The sequence below is a fragment of the Sus scrofa genome, chromosome 5, assembly GCF_054392235.1.
Source record: "Sus scrofa isolate SSC_HxYL_T2T_F1_AM1 chromosome 5, Sscrofa_HxYL_maternal_Yorkshire_Landrace_v2.0, whole genome shotgun sequence".
NCBI classification, from domain to species: Eukaryota; Metazoa; Chordata; class Mammalia; order Artiodactyla; family Suidae; genus Sus; species Sus scrofa.
The window spans coordinates 38,834,094-38,850,045 of record NC_139387.1 but is presented as its reverse complement, the minus strand read 5'-3'; the positions used below and the strand labels follow the sequence as shown (position 1 = coordinate 38,850,045).

The 15,952-nt window shown below is 39.9% G+C and overlaps 1 protein-coding gene across 7 annotated transcripts in view; it reads left to right on the top strand.

The window, feature by feature from the left end:
* Positions 1-15,952, top strand: part of PTPRR (protein tyrosine phosphatase receptor type R) — a 253,812-nt gene that overhangs the window by 131,031 nt on the left and 106,829 nt on the right. For all 7 annotated transcript variants that reach the window (XR_014803634.1, XR_014803633.1, XM_084956339.1 and 4 more), the window contains 2 exons: positions 7,189-7,302; positions 11,125-11,280. Coding sequence is in view for 5 of the 7 variants with exons in the window: in XM_084956339.1 (XP_084812465.1) it covers positions 7,189-7,302; positions 11,125-11,280 (270 nt within the window). In the remaining 2 variants the exon portion in view is untranslated. The remainder of the gene's footprint in view (positions 1-7,188; positions 7,303-11,124; positions 11,281-15,952) is intronic.

The window sequence follows — 15,952 nt, the reverse complement described above, 5'->3', positions numbered from 1 at the left end:
AAAAATTGCATAACTAGTGTCCTTAAGATGAACCAAAAATATTTAGAAGAAAAGTCATTCAAATATATAATAAGAGAAAATATTTCTGGAGTTCCCATTGTGGCTCAGCATTAACAAACCCAGACTAGTATCCATGAGGATGCAGGTTCAATCCCTGGCCTTGCTCGGTGGGATAAGGATCTGGCACTGCTGGTGCTGTGGTGTAGGTTGGCAGCTATAGCTTGGATTCAACCCCTAGCCTGGGATCTTCCATATGCTGTGGGTGTGGCCCTAAAAAGACCAAAAAAAAAAAAAAAATTCTGAAATAGGGAGCCTGGAATATGTAGACTTCAAGAGCATTGTTATTTGCAGAAACTATCAATCCAAGGAAGGATACTGGTGAAATTTTTTACCTTTAAAGGTAAAGACTTCCTGTGAGGTGGCAGGAAGAAAAAGCAAGTTATCTACAAGACAGGCTAGCCTCAGGTCAGGGTACTTTTCATAGCAATTTTCAAAGCCAGAAGGCACTGGAATAATAGCAGCAGAGTTCAAAGGCAAAAAAATAGAAATAAAGATTGAATCAAGAATTTAATATTCAGCCAAGTTGTCATTTATTGTTAAAGGCACCATAAATATATTCCCAAACACATAACACCTCAGGACATGTAATGCTCATGAATCCTATTTGAAAGAAGCTATATGATAGTGAAATCCAGTTAAATAAGAGATATGTCAAAATAAAGAATTCAGGAATGGTACACTCCTCTAAAAAAGAGCAGATCATGATCTTGACCATTTGAATGTGTAACTAACACTAGAGAACTTTAAAAATTCTAACTACAGAAGTTCCCATCGTGACGCAGTGGTTAATGAATCCCACTAGGAACCATGAGGTTGCGGGTTCGGTCCCTGTCCTTGCTCAGTGGGTTAACAATCTGGCATGGCCATGAGCTGTGGTGTAGGTTGCAGATGCAGCTCGGATCCTGCGTTGCTGTGGCTCTGGTGCAGGCTGGTGGCTACAGCTCCGATTAGACCCCTAGCCTGGGAACCTCCATATGCCATGGCAGCGGCCCAAGAAATAGCAAAAAAAAAAAAAAAAAAAAAAAAAAAATTCTAACTACAGTATGTATTGATCAGTGTAAATAATGCTAGCACAGCTCTAGTATTTTAGTGACTTCATGCAGTAAAATTTTATTTTTAACTCATGTCACTGTTGAGTGAGGAGTGTTGTGCAGTTTCATGAAGTGATTTGGGTCGCAGGCATCTTCCTTTACAAGGCTTCACCGTTTTATTATTGCCTTAGGGTTACCCTGGAATCATCCAGCTTATAGACAAAGTGAAGAGAGAAAGACAAAGTAGAGGAGACTGCCTCAGACTGAAAATGTCACTTTACTTTCACTTACAACAATTGGTGAGCATTGTTGCAGGGCTCCACCAAGACATAACCTGGAACCGGAGCTGAGGTTCCAGGAGAAGACAGTAGGCTTGGTGAGTAGTCTCTATTAGAAAGAATATGAATATCATCAACCACAACAATATAGAAAAAATATAATTATAAAAACCAGAAGGTGATCATGATAATTGGCAGAAAGAGACGAACATTTTCTCATTTTTCTTAGCAGCAGTTAATACTTTCTGAAGCTTCAAATCAAGAAATAAAGATTTAAAGGTGTTATCATGCAATATTTAATATTATAAATATAGGCACTGGAAGAAAATAGAGAACAACAAAAAGCCAGACTGTTTAGCAAAAGACAGAAAACTAAGGAAACCTAAAAACCAGTTTTAAAAATATAGCATAAGATAAAATAACAGAATACATTCAGATCTGTTATAATAACAAAAATCAATGGGATAAGCTAAACTACTAAAAGTAAGAAATTATTAGGTGAGACTCAAAAAATGATATTTGATGACAGTATATATTATAAATACAGAACTATATCTCAGCTATATTAGGTGAAAAAAAAGTAGTTGAACAATGTGTGTCATTTAATTCTAGTTGTACTTAATAACAGTAAATGTGATGTATGATATATACATATTATTTTTACATTATATATTCATAGAAAATATTTGGAAGGATACACAAGACTTAAGAGCAGTGTCATTTCTGAGGATTGGAATGGAAGGTTAGGAGAGGACAAGCATACTTCCACTTTCTACTATTTATCTTTCTGTACCTTGTATTTTAAAAATTTTAACAAAAAGTAACTAAAGTCTAATATAGAATACTATTGGAGAACTGAAAGATGTGAGCCAAGGAAGGTGCAGGAGAGGCCATGGAAATCTGGCAGAATGGTCTTTGAGCTGAGACTCCAGGGAGATGGAAGAAAGCGTAGCCAGTGATCCACATGTGCCCTGACCTAGTGCAAAAAAGGTGTGGTGTGTTTAACACACCTGAAGTGTGGCTGGAGTATGACGTACATGGTGGATGGGGCTGGGAGGGAAGACTGGAAGGACAGGGCAATTGCAGTGAACCAAGGAATTAGGACCTTTCATTTAAAAATGAGGTTTCCTGGAAGTATTTTAAGCAGAATGGTGACTTGATTGAGCTAGCATGTTGCACAGATCCCTATGATGTCCACGGGAAGAATGAATTAGAGACCGTGAAAGATTGGCAACCCTTTGAGATTCTAGTCCAATAGTCCATACAGTGGTTTGAATGAAGACGGTGGAAAAACAGAGGGTAGATTCAACATTGAAGAGATATTTAGAATGTAGACTAGACAGCACTTGATCATTAATCGGATGTCATTAATGGTGGGGTGAAAGGTAAAGTAAAAGAGTTGTCAATATGATTTCCAAATGTGCTACTTCACCCCATTATATGAAATACAGAAATAGAAGTAAATTAGGTCATGGATGAGGAGAGGGGAGAAGGTCAGTTCAGTTTTGGTGATATTGAGTGTGAAATAGATGGGGAACATTCAGGTGGATAGAAGCAGGTGCAGGACTCAGAAAGGAGGGAAGGTGAAATACAGAAATGAAAATCATTAGGATGTAAGTAGTAGCAGAGGACATACAGCACAGAGCATTATAAAAAGGGACTGGGTGATGGTATAAAATGCCTCCCATAGGTCAGGATTTTTTTCTTGGTTCAGACACAGCAACAGAGAAACTTGTTTTTATTCCCGGGAACCGCTTGACCACCCAACTGCTGGCCAAAAAAGGGATGAATGACGTTTGAGATCCTGGGTAACCGTGAGTACACATTAAAGTTAGAAAGAGGTGGAGTTCCTGTCATGGCGCAGTGGAAACAAATCCAACTAGGAACCATGAGGTGGTGGGTTCGATCTCTGGCCTTGCTCAGCGGGTTAAGGATCCGGCGTTGCCGTGAGCTGTGGTGTAGGTTGCAGATGCGGCTCGGATCTGGCATTGCTGTGTCTCTGGTGTAGGCCGGCAGCAATAGCTCCGATTAGACCCTTAGCCCGGGAACCTCCATATGCTGCTGGTGTGACCCTAAAAGGACAAAAGACAAAAAAAAAAAAAAAAAAAAAAGAGGTGAGTGGACTCCTCCTGACAGGCTTGGTCCTCAGGGGATCTGGGTTGATTTGTGGCTGTTGGGAATTGAGCCTGAGCCTGGACATCTTTGAGACCTTTGAGGACACCTCTATGGCCTTCCTCCCCCTAGTGAGATCACTGGGTGTGGTCCTGACTCTTATTGGGGATGATGAGATGACTAACTAGGCTGCCTCATAGCATCAAGAGGTGGCTAACATTTAGAAACCTAACCCCCCTCCCAAGCAAAAATAATTCAGCCGTCTATTAAATATTAATAGCTATAGGCTAATCACATACCTACAATTTAAACACAATGCTGCTGCCTAAATTCAAGTACTGCATTTTAAGCAATTTCCTCAAACTGGTTTCTATCTAAGGCTCCTAGGCTTCAACTACTTTACTGGACTGTCTGTTGACCAAGGAAAGAAAGTCATATCATACAGTGGTATTTCCTTTGTGCTTGGAAATAGAAGTTGGGGAAGGGACCTAGGCCCCAAATGAAAGGAACTGACTCAGGAATCTCTTTACAGGTCAGAGCCCCGATAAATTTAAATACAGATAGAGTTTGAAATCTTTGAATTTGCATTACATTTAATTTTTTTCTACATGTTTATAAATTTGTAATATCAATAAAAATACTCATTTTTGGAAAGTAACTCTATATTATCCAGTGCTGAGATGTGGTTTAACATTTGCATTTGGAAAGAACATTGTAATCTCTTTTAAAATTAAAATTTTCAATCAGTTATTTATATGTTAAATAACAAATGACCAAATGAATGTGGAATTCAGACTAAAATATATTATCTTACTGTAGTGTTACATGGTAACTTCAAAGTAGTGAAGTTTACATTCTATCATAGTTGCATAGATAGCGTCTGTCAAGGGGGAAGGAGGTAACATATAATTTCTTATTACAGGAAGTTGGTAAGAGGTAACATATAACCTCTTATTATGGAAAGTCATGTTAATTTTATTTTCTCTGAAATAAAGTTCTCGGTTTGTCTGGAATCCTTTCTTCTTCCCAAATTGTGGTCATGCATGATGTCTGGCATGTATTAGGTCCTCAAATACATATTTATTTGTTTGTACTGTAGTTCAGCATCATTATTTTATGACCAATAGTCAGAAATACATGCACATGCTCTGGGAACAACCCAGCTCTTCCCAAGCAAGCAGAGAACTGAGGCAAATTATTCAAATGCTTGAGGCAATGAACCAGAGGATTGCAGTTGTAAACTAATTACTTCAACTCACTTCTTCATCTTGGGGAGGGCATCTAAATTTCTGCTTCAAATGCACAGTTTTACCTTCTTGGAAAGTTGCCACTCTGAGTGATTTTAAATCTTGAGTTCCCATTTCACTTCCATTTGCCATTTCAATCTGAGGAACTGAGACTTTAATACTGTTTCCACAGTTACAAGCTTCAAGTTAATCATGGCCCTGGGAATTGAGTTCTCAAGTGTGTAGACAACCCTCTTGGCTCTTGAGTCCCAGAGTAGACTCTTGGCTCCAAATCCTGCCTGTGGGATTCAAGGACTGTGCCTGCCTGCTCACCCTGCCTGACAAACACTGCAGGTGAGCCAGAAGTCAGAGGTTCCTCATCAAGGTTTGCAGGAGCCAACTGAGGAACCCATCTTTGGCTTTGCAAAGAAAGGGAGTAAAAGTCTCTAGTAAAATGTCCCATATTTATTGGTGGTTTCCATGGCCTTGAAGAGCCAAAAGTAAAGCTGTTAGATAAAAGGAAGGCTCTGTTTCTCAGAGCCATCAGGTAGGCCGAGTTTTTCTAATCTCTTGCATTTTCCACACAAGATAAAAGATGCTTGAAAGTATAGTGTTGTTTTTCTCGTTACTGCATTTCCGTATCCTATTTGTCATGCAGGGTTGAGCTCAAGTCTTACTTTCTGCATTAAAGTATGGTTTTATATATTGGGGACATTTTTAGACTACAGAAAAGTACATGTAATAATATGGCAAACAATTGTGAACCATAAGATGGCTTTTATTTAATTAAAAAATGGTGTTGATGTGGCTTTTCTACCTACTTCCAGTGAAATTCTCCTTTCCCACACCTTTAAAGCAAGTTTTACCTTCTAGTTGAGGTATTGGGTAGAGTTTTTCAATGGTTCTTTCCTTCTCTGGGTCTCAGTTTTTTGCAGGGAGTCCATTCAGCTACTTAGCATGACCAGTCTCTATGGGCCCTGCCCCTATGCAGGCACTGAAAGATCCTAAGGTACAAAAGCACTTTAGAACTTCAGCTAGTTCTACCATCTTGACTGGGACATTACACCTCTTTTGACCTCCCAGCTCCCTCTGATTTCCATAGCAATGAGCATTTGGTCCAGTTTCCAATCATTTATTTTGTACCTACTTTATTGTAGAGGGTTTATTATTTCCTAACAAAACTATAAATTCTTGAAGCAGTATTAATTTTTTACAGCAAAGTGGGAGAAGGTCCTCTAAGAGCTCTCATACTATAGTAAATTACACTTGTAAGCCAGTCTCTTTCAGAGAAGTGAAGGGTGCCTTACTTTATAGAACAGATGATATTGCAGCCATCCAACAGTTACTGAGATCCTACTGTGGTCAAGTTAGCACTAGTTAGCACTATAAAATCATAAGAAATGCATAAAGGTTTGATTTCCCACCCTTGCGAAATGTCTATTTCAAATGATGATGAGGCATTTTTGAAAATACATACTTAACTAGTTCATGTTTTAAATGCAATAGCAGCACCCATGGCTTAAATTGAGGATGTGGTGTTAATTGTATGATCTTGATTTGTGTTTTAGGAATTTTTAAATATTAGGTTATCTTTTTCCAAAACAACCTGAAAATTAAGAGGGCCCAAGCAATTGAATAAGGATTGTTTACCCATCAATCATCAGTTCCATTGGCTTCTTTACTAGAGTTTGAAAAGGCATTATTGCAGCTCATTCTTTTGCCTTGCACTGGCAGCAAATCACTATATAGAGAAACTGCCAAGTCTGGTGTTAGGGAACGTCACACAGACTCTTCCTCTCTGTGACTGTGTGTGAACACAAATTAAAGATGTCCTCCAGCTTGGATAACCGAAACCTACTTGGCTGCCTATTACATTCTGTCATCTGGACTTAACACTAAAGCAAGATAAATCAGCACACATTTCAGTGAAGTTATTTATGAATTGATCATTCACATGAGTTCTTGATTATCACTAGACAAATTGCATTATTATGCAATGTACCATCTTCTTAAGTAACACTATTTAAAACTGTAAAAAAAAAATGCATAAAAATCTGTATAATTTTATCTCCATTAAAAATACAATAAAGGAGTTCCTGTCGTGGCTCAGTGGTTAATGAATCTGACTAGGCACCATGAGGTTGCAGGTTCGATCCCTGGCCTTGCTCAGTGGGTTAAGGATCTTGCGTTGCCGTGAGCTGTGGTGTAGGTCGCAGACTCAGCTCGGATCTGTGTTGCTGTGGCTCTGGCGTAGGCCGTCGGCTACAGCTCCGATTAGACCCCCTAGCCTGGGAACCTCCATATGCCGCGGGAGTGGCCCTAGAAAAGGCAAAAAGACAAAAAAAAATAAAATAAAATACAATAAAGCACCATGAGTGTGAGTTTCTCAAAGTCACAGATATTGTTGTGGCTGATCATCCATCAGGAACTGAATGTCCAAAATAAAAAAATGTCCTATAATTTGATTTCTTTATTTTCCAGACACTGCAGATGGATGTAAACAGGCTGAACATAACCTTGCTTCGGATATTCCGCCAAGGAGTGGCCGCAGCATTAGGACTCTTACCCCAGCAAGTGCACATCAATCGCCTTATTGTAAGAAGCCTACATTATGTATACCCAGAATTCAAGTTTTGATCTTTATATATTTGCTCAAGAATAACAAATAATAATGAAGGACACCCATGCTATAGTTTTATGGCCCTGTGAGCCAAATCTGACATACCACCTGTTTTTGTAAAGAAAGTTTTATTGAAACAAGCCACACCCATTTATTTACATATTGTCTGTTACTCTTTTCATGTTACAAGGTCAGAGTTGAGCAGTTGCAACAGATTGTTTGACTGAATTGAAAGGTAAAATATTTGTTACCTGGCCCATAACAGAAAAAGTTTGTCAACCTTGTCATAGTTCAAAACTGGCTAGTAGGGGAGTTTCTGTTGTGGCTCAGCGGGTTAAGAACCTGACTAGTATCCAAGAGGGTGCAGGTTTGATCTCTGGCCTCTCTCAGTGGGTTAAGTATCTGGCATTACCACAAGCTACAACATGGGTGACAGATGTGGCTTGGATCTGGTGTTTCTGTGCCTATGGTATAGGCCAGCAGCTGCGGCTCCAATTCTACCTCTAGCCTGGGAATTTCCATCTGCCACAGGTGTGGCCCTTAAAAAAAAAAAAAAAAAAAAAGACTAGCTAGTAGTAGGTATGAAGGTATGAATATAGGAGCCTAAAATACTTGTCTCACCAACCTGACACTCCTCCCAAAATATGCTCCGTAAGAGGGAAAATTGTATCAAGTAAGACACTGTCTCCAGACAGTATTTATTAAAATCCCTTCAAGTATATCAGGATAAAGATAGCGAATGCACAGACAAAGGATTTTGAGTAAAGAATAAAGAAGAACCCAGCCTTAAGGACAGCAGCCCAAATGGAATGCAAAAAGAGTCTTGAAAAGTCGAGAGAAAACTCGGATGGCTGTCTGAGGTGGGGCTTTTTTGTGTAAGGCCCATTTTAGACCTATCTGTCAATCACCCACTTCCTTTCCTCCCTTTCCTCGGTGCTTAGGGACCTTGATGTCATCTGACGTCATGTTCCCATCTGCACTTGAAGATGGGTGTGAGCAAAGCAAAGAAAGGCAAATTCAAATCTTACGATTTTCTCTTTGTAAAAAACTAATTATCCGAGATTCTCGTGAAAAGGGATTTTGGAATCATCTGATGGTTTTAAAATTGTTCTTAGTTTCCACTGCATTAGAAACTCAAGCAAGGACTTTACATTCTTCTTGCCTTAAATTCTTATGCTTCTGCTGAAGCTCAGTTGCATACTGCATCAACACCTGCGCTTCCAACTTTGGAGAAGAATATGCTTTTTAGTATTGGATTAGAACTTTTGTTTCTTTTCATTTCTTTCTGTGTGGAAAGTAAGTTGCTTCTGTCCCCATAATAACTTTTATTCTGTGAGTCAACTATTTTCTGGAACTAAATAAGCTTTGAAAAACCAAGTTTTAAATTCAGTAGCATACAGAAAGAAACACAGCATTTCTGAATGAAAGTGAAATAGGTTATTTATATCAAGGGTGTACCTTGCTCAAGTGAGAAGACATAGGTATTATAAAAGCCTTAGATCTAGATTTTTTTTATGCATACTAAGATACCTTAGATATACTTTTACATGTATAGATTTAATGAGCATAGTAGCTCTTTGAAGGGATAAAAGAGGGATTTGCCACACCCTGGGAGGGATGTGCATATCCTCAGAGAATGTTAGTAGCATTTATGCCTGTCTGTTTCTAAGAGTAGCTTTTTTTTTTTTTTTGTCTTTTTGCCATTTTCTTGGGCCGTTCTCACGGCATATGGAGGTTCCCAGGCTAGGGGTCAAATCGGAGCTGTAGCTGCTGGTCTACACTGAGCCGCATCTGCAACCTACACCACAGCTCACGGCAACGCCAGATCCTTAACCCACTGAACAAGGCCAGGGATCGAACCTGCAACCTCGTGGTTCCTAGTCGGATTCATTAACCACTGAGCCATGACGGGAACTCCTCTAAGAGTAGCTATTATAACAGTTTGAGTTATGCTGATCCCTGAGGCAGGAGAGTACAGTGACTAAGAGCCCTGCTTTGGAGACAGTCACAGTCTCTACTCCACTTCCAGCCTGGCCACATCCCAGCTCTGTGACTTAAGGCAAGCTGCTATGTTCCTCCTTTTACAAAATGAAGTAACTATAATCCCTCTCTCCTGGAAATAACAGACTTAGGGCACATGGGAGCATGACAAGCACTCTGTTCCTACTATTGCTCTTATTAGGTCACAGACTATTTAACTTATTATAAACATGTTTCACAGCAGTAGTGTGTACTATTTAGTCATTGTCTGTTTTTGTGCTGCAAACACAAAAACATTTTCCCCAGATTGTCAGGAGTATGTTGATGCTCTGTTTTATACCTAACTGAACATCTGATAAATCGCATTAAAAAAAAAATTTCTGGCAAGAGAGAACTCCTTGTATCAAACAGAAAAGATTTACAACAATTCCCTTTTATTTTATTTTATTCTATTTTACTTTATTTTATTTTTTTGTCTTTTTAGAGCCACACCTGTGGCATATGGAAGTTCCCAGGCCAGGGGTCACATTGGAGCTGCAGCTGCTGGCCTACACGACAGCCACAGCAACATGGGATCCAAGTCACACAGCTCATGGCAATGCTGGATCCTTAACCCACTGAGCGAAGCCAAGGATGGAACCTGCCTCCTCATGGATACTAGTTGGATTCATCATGATGGGAACTCTCAACAATTTCCTTTCATATGTGATTAGAATAAGCGGTAAGAAAGAGTCTTATCAGTGGCAGGATCATTTTAGAGTAGTGTTTGCCTTTTTATGGGTACGTGGCACATCAGCCATTTATGGTAAGAAATCTTCTGCCTCTTTTTCAGCTAATGAGGTAACACTAACAGGAGAGCAATATATTATCATTGCACAGTATGTGCATTTCCACCAGAGAATAGATTTTAACAGTGTGACATTTTTAAGGTGAAGAACATCAGTGCTGCTGTCCCCATCCAGTGGAAACATGGTTACAACCAAGTCTTATTTGTCCAGCCTGATGGTTGCTGGCTTTTTCTGACTTTAAAATAAATTGTGGTCAATAATAGTGAAAAAAAAAATAGACAGCAATTTCAAAGATATCCTCACTGTCCTTAGTCCAGCCTACACATTAATGTAACTTATAAGAAAAATATGTGGGGAGTTCCTGCCGTGGCTCAGTGGTTAACAAATCTGACTAAGAACCATGAGGTTGCAGGTTCAATCCCCGGCCTTGCTCAGTGGGTTAAGGATCTGGTGTTGCCGTGAGCTGTGGTGTAGGTTGCAGATGCAGCTCGACTTGGATCCCGTGTTGCTGTGGCTCTGGTGTAGGCCTGTGGCTGCAGCTCTGATTCGACCCCTAGCCTGGGAACCTCCATATGCCGACGGAGCGGCCCAAGAAATGGCAAAAAGACAAAAAAAAAAGAAAAAGAAAAAAGAAAAATATGTGGGGGTGATGTCTAATAAGTATACCGTTATAATTCACTGTTAATTCATTCGATTTTAAGCTCTCCTTTAAACACAATTACTCAGGGAACATCTGAACAGTGTATTTCAAGATTTACAATTTGGAATGGAAAATAAACCAGCATCCAGTGAAATATAAAAGACACATTTCGAGGGGTCAGCTGATTGAAAGAAGGCCATTTGAAGATTTCGGGCTTTGGGCTGCTAATCTTAAGTGCACCAGAGAGTAACTTGTCAAAGGGATTTCCCGGATTCTTTTGGGATTCTAAAGTCCTGATTTTCTTTAATGTTTCTAGAGGAAAGGTAAAAATTCTTCCCAAAGTTGTTTAAAATGTCTGTTAATATATGCGAATAATCTGCTTTTACTAGGAAAAGAAGAACAGTGTTGAACTATTTGTGTCTCCCGTAAATCGAAAAGCAGGGATCTCTGATGCCCTGCCGTCTGAGGAGGTGCTTCGGTCACTGAATATCAATGTTTTGCATCAAAGTTTATCCCAGTTTGGAATTACAGACGTCTCCCCTGAGGTAGGTTGTTGCATGGAATATCTCATTTAAAATTTTGCACAGTTAGCATGACATGACCCAGTTCTAGGAGGCTTTGAGATGAAACCTGTTTGTTGTATGTTATTTGATAATATAAAAATCTCCCTAAGGTCAAAATTCTCTGATTTCTTGCTGTATATGTTTGTTCCTTAAGGAAGTTCATTTTCACATCAAAGTTTCACTGTGTGACACTTTATTCTCCAAATTCTAATGGCCCCGTAATTTGTTGACTTTTCCAATGCATTTTCTAGAAGAAAAACTACTTATTTACATTTGCGAATTAATTATTTGAAACCACAAGTCTTTCTTCCCTCACGGGTTTACTCCTCGTTGTCTTCATTGTCAAAATGGTCACCAGAAAGTCATCTTTTTCCACTGCCTTGGGATTAATTTGAAATATGATTTTTCTTTTGCTGAGGAAGCCAGTGTTAAGAACTATGAATATTTTCTTCACAGTGTTTTCTAAATTTGGCTCTTTGCAGATTTCTCCTACCACCTCCACCATTCTCATTCCTGAATGAATTCAGTCTCTTTTCTACCTCCTCCATCCCACTCTGACAAAAACTTGCTAGAATGATCACCAACCAGACATATGTGATTAAATTCACAGAATCATAGAATTAGACATTGAGGGAACACATGTGAACATTTTAAAGATACAGAAAGTAAGACCCATAGAAATTAAGTGATTTCATCCAAGTGACAAGGCAAGTGATGTAAAGCAACATTTAAAATCTAGACATCCGGAGTTCCCGTTGTGGCTCAGTGGTTAACCAATCCCACTAGGAACCATGAGGTGGCGGGTTTGATCCCTGATCTCGCTCAGTGGGTTAAGGATCCGGCATTGTCGTGAGCTGTGGGGTAGGCCGTAGACATAGAACCTCCGCATGCCTCAGGTGCAGCCCTAGAAAAAGACAAAAAAAAAAAAAAATCTAGACATCTTATTCCTAGTCTGTCTCCCTTTGCAGTAAAGCATATTTCAGTAGATGTCACAGGTCTAGTGTAAGAAGCTTTGGTACAAGATTGAGTGTGAATCTCAAAGCCCGCACTTACAATGTGTGTGAACTTGGGTGATTTAATCTCTTGTGAGTTTAAGTCTGTCTTTATGTAGTCTCAGTCTCTCAGAGTCTCAGTTTCTTCATATCCTAAATGAATACAATTTTTAGAAAAGAAAGGAAGGAAAGAGGGAGGAAGGAAGGAAAGAAGGAAAAGAGAAGGAAAAATGGTATATAGTCCTTATAAATAGTCCTTGAAATATGAATGAAATACATAATTTTTAAAAACACATGGAAATTGTCACAAAGAGTAGGCACCCAACAGATATAATTTGACTGCAGAAATGAAAATGTATTTCATCATTGAGCCATGACTGTAACAACAACCTCCAACTGGTCTTCCTGCCTGGAGTGTTGCATCCCTCCCCGCCTTCTCTGCCCGTGCCAACACATACACACACACTCACGGTGTTTTCTTTCTCCCCGCCAGAGTAATCTTTCAAAAAGCAGAGCCAGCATGCTCTCCTAATGTCATGACTCCTCTTTGGCTTCCTAAATGCTATAGCATCAAGTCTGGATTTCTCGATATGGAATATGGTTCCTTGGGTGCTGAGCTTTATCATTGTTGAACAACACCCTCCTGGCTTTATGCTTCAGCAAGCCCAAGCTTACAAGGCACCAGGATACCCTACAATGTCTCTTCCCTCCATGCTTGTGTGTGTGTGTTGATCCATCTACACACCTTTCACGTTTCAAGAGAAGTCTGCTGTATAGCGAGGCCGTGCCTCATGCTTCTTCAGACGTGGGTGCTGCTTTGTGTTCTCATTGAATTTGGTACAAAACCCCCTTATTCCCTGTTGGTCTTCAAGTCCTTCTCTTCACAGTAGATCCTGGGGAGCAAATGCCATTTCGCTGTATCTATGTCCTCAGTGCCTTCATTCAAGGCCTGGCATACAAAGGGCCAAAGAGCCAAGCACTATGCTAGGTGGTATCCAGAGTCAGGAAATAAATGAATAAGCAAACACACAAACTAGTAAATACAATATGATGTTTGCTTTCAACAGGGCCACAAGATGCAAGCAGATAAGGAGAATACAGGGCTATGGCAACATAACCACACTGTGCCATGGGAGTTTTGAGAAAGAAAGGCCGTCTCATGTTTCAGAGAGGTCAGGGTCAACGAGAACTTAAACCCCCAAACGCTTCTGCAGCCCTACGTTTGGTTCAGTAAACCAAACTCCCTTCCCATGGTCCGGGCTCTTCACAGCCTGACTTGCACACGTCATGCTCTAGACAGTTCCTATCATTTAAAAAGACCATTGGATTAATTTATTCTGCCTCCCATAAGCTTACAGGGAATAACATAAGCATTCCTTCCTGGTGCTTTATTCTGAGTTTAAATGCCTTTCCGAAGGCTTTAAGAACATGGCAGCTTAGTGAGCCTTTCACATCTGTGAATCAAGAGAAGATCACCATGCCAAAACATGAGTTAAAATCAAATATTTGGGAATATGCCAATACACTTCAGCCTAGTGAAGGCAAGGAGCTTAACCTGAATGCTGGCCACAGAATATTAGCCCTTGAAGGACCACAGGTCTGTACTGCATTTGAATAATGAACTATGCTTAATGATCCACATGTGATATGTTCTTATAAAATTGAAGGAGTCTAAAAATCTGGGAAATACAGACTCTAGGAACTATTATATTACAGAAGGCTGGGAAGTATTTTAATTAGATAGAAGGAACATTGCATGAGTCTGCTGATTGTTCTTTTAAACATTAGCCAACAGGGTAAAGAATGACCCGGTCCTGGCCATACAGTGTGGAGGAGGAATACGACCGTTGTTAACGTGGGTCCGATCACTCAGACCAAGTTGTTCACCTTGTGCATAATACAGTGGAAGCTTGGCCTTTATCTAACAAAACCATATTGTTGTAGGATACAGCCCATTCATCTGCCTAAGGCAATTAATTGACCAGCTAACTTGTAATGTTTCTGCTTTATTCCTATCCTGTGTGCATCATCTCTCTAAAGAGATAGAGCTCTTAAAGTCTCTGTATTCTCTCACCCACCATTTGGGATGGTCTCCCAGCATTTGGGGTCAGAATTGGCTAAAAAAAAAAATTAAACAAGAATGCTGTAAGTGCATCAAATTATTAAACAAGATATAGAGAAACCATTGATACAGCAAACTGCCCAGTCTTGAAATAATAAACCAAAACAAATCCCAGCAGCTTCTTTCACTGAAGCAAAGTTAAAGGGAAAGTGAGGGTATTCCAGTCGTGGTGCAGCAGAAACAAATCTGACTAGGAACTATGAGGTTGTGGGTTCGATCCCTGGCCTGGCTCAGTGGGTTAAGGATCGGGTGTTCCCGTGAGCCATGGCGTAGGTCACAGACGCAGCTCAGATCTGATGTTGCTGTGGCTGTGGTGTAGGCCAGCAGCTGTACCTCTGATTCGACTCCTAACCTGGGAACCTCCATGTGCTACAAGTGCAGCCCTAAAAAGGAAAAAGAGAAAGTGATGTGGTTATGAAATAAGATGTCAAGATGACACATCTGGGGAGTTCCTGTCGTGGCCCAGCAGAAACAAATCTGACCAGTATCCATGAGGGTATGGGTTTGATCCCTGGCTTCGCTCAGTGGGTCGGGGATCTGACATTGCCTTGAGCTGTGGTGTAGGTCACAGACACGGCTTGGATCCCGCATTGCTGTGGCCGTGGTGTAGGCCGGCAGCTGTAGCTCTGATTCCACCCCTAGCCTGGGAACTTCCATATGCTGAGGGTGTGGCATTAAAAAGCAAAAAAAAAAAAAAAAAAAAAGACACATTTGACATGGGTTTGCCCCGGCCATGGAGCTGCTGAATTATTGAACTCTCAGTCCCTCTTAAAAAGGTAAATGGCATCACCTTACCTTCATACAAAGGTTAGATTGGAGATTCTTATGAATTATAATCTTATGACTCGTGGGATCTTAACTACAAACTTTTCCATTTATTACCCTGCCCTTATCAAGGCTTTTAGATCTCTGTACAAATATAGTAGTGCTCAGCAGGACTTGCATGACTCAGAAGGAAATCTGTTTACCAAGAAAGTGCAGTGACTAAGTTCTAGAGTTCAAAACATGTGTCTTTCTAACTGGGGGTGGGGGATGGGGTGGGAGGTTAATTCTTCCATCATTACTTCTTTGGTTATAAGAGAAAACAAAATAGATTTGTCTTAAGCAGAAAGGAACATGTTGATATTCCAGGAGGTGTAGAACTATAACAGGGGGAAAAAAAAAAAAAAGAAATGAACCAAATCAGGTTAAGAACACAAAATCTCTTTCCACCCACCTAACCACTCCTTTTTATCCAAATTTTACACGAACTAAAGCTCAGAGCCTCATACTTAAATTTGACAAGTTTATTCTGCCTACTTGAAGGCTTAAGTGGTTTGCTTTTATAGCAAGGAGTAGATGCTATTTAGTTGCCTGCAAAATAACCTCATTCCATATTTATACTTGATTCCTGCAAGAGTTTTCTTTTCTGTTACTTTCCAGCTGTATTTACAGAGACATTGGAATAAAATATGATCTGGCTAAGGTCAATAGGTAAAAGACAAGTTGTCACTTGAACCCAAGATTTCTTTTTCAGCAGGACATACTGGTTTCTAATCAT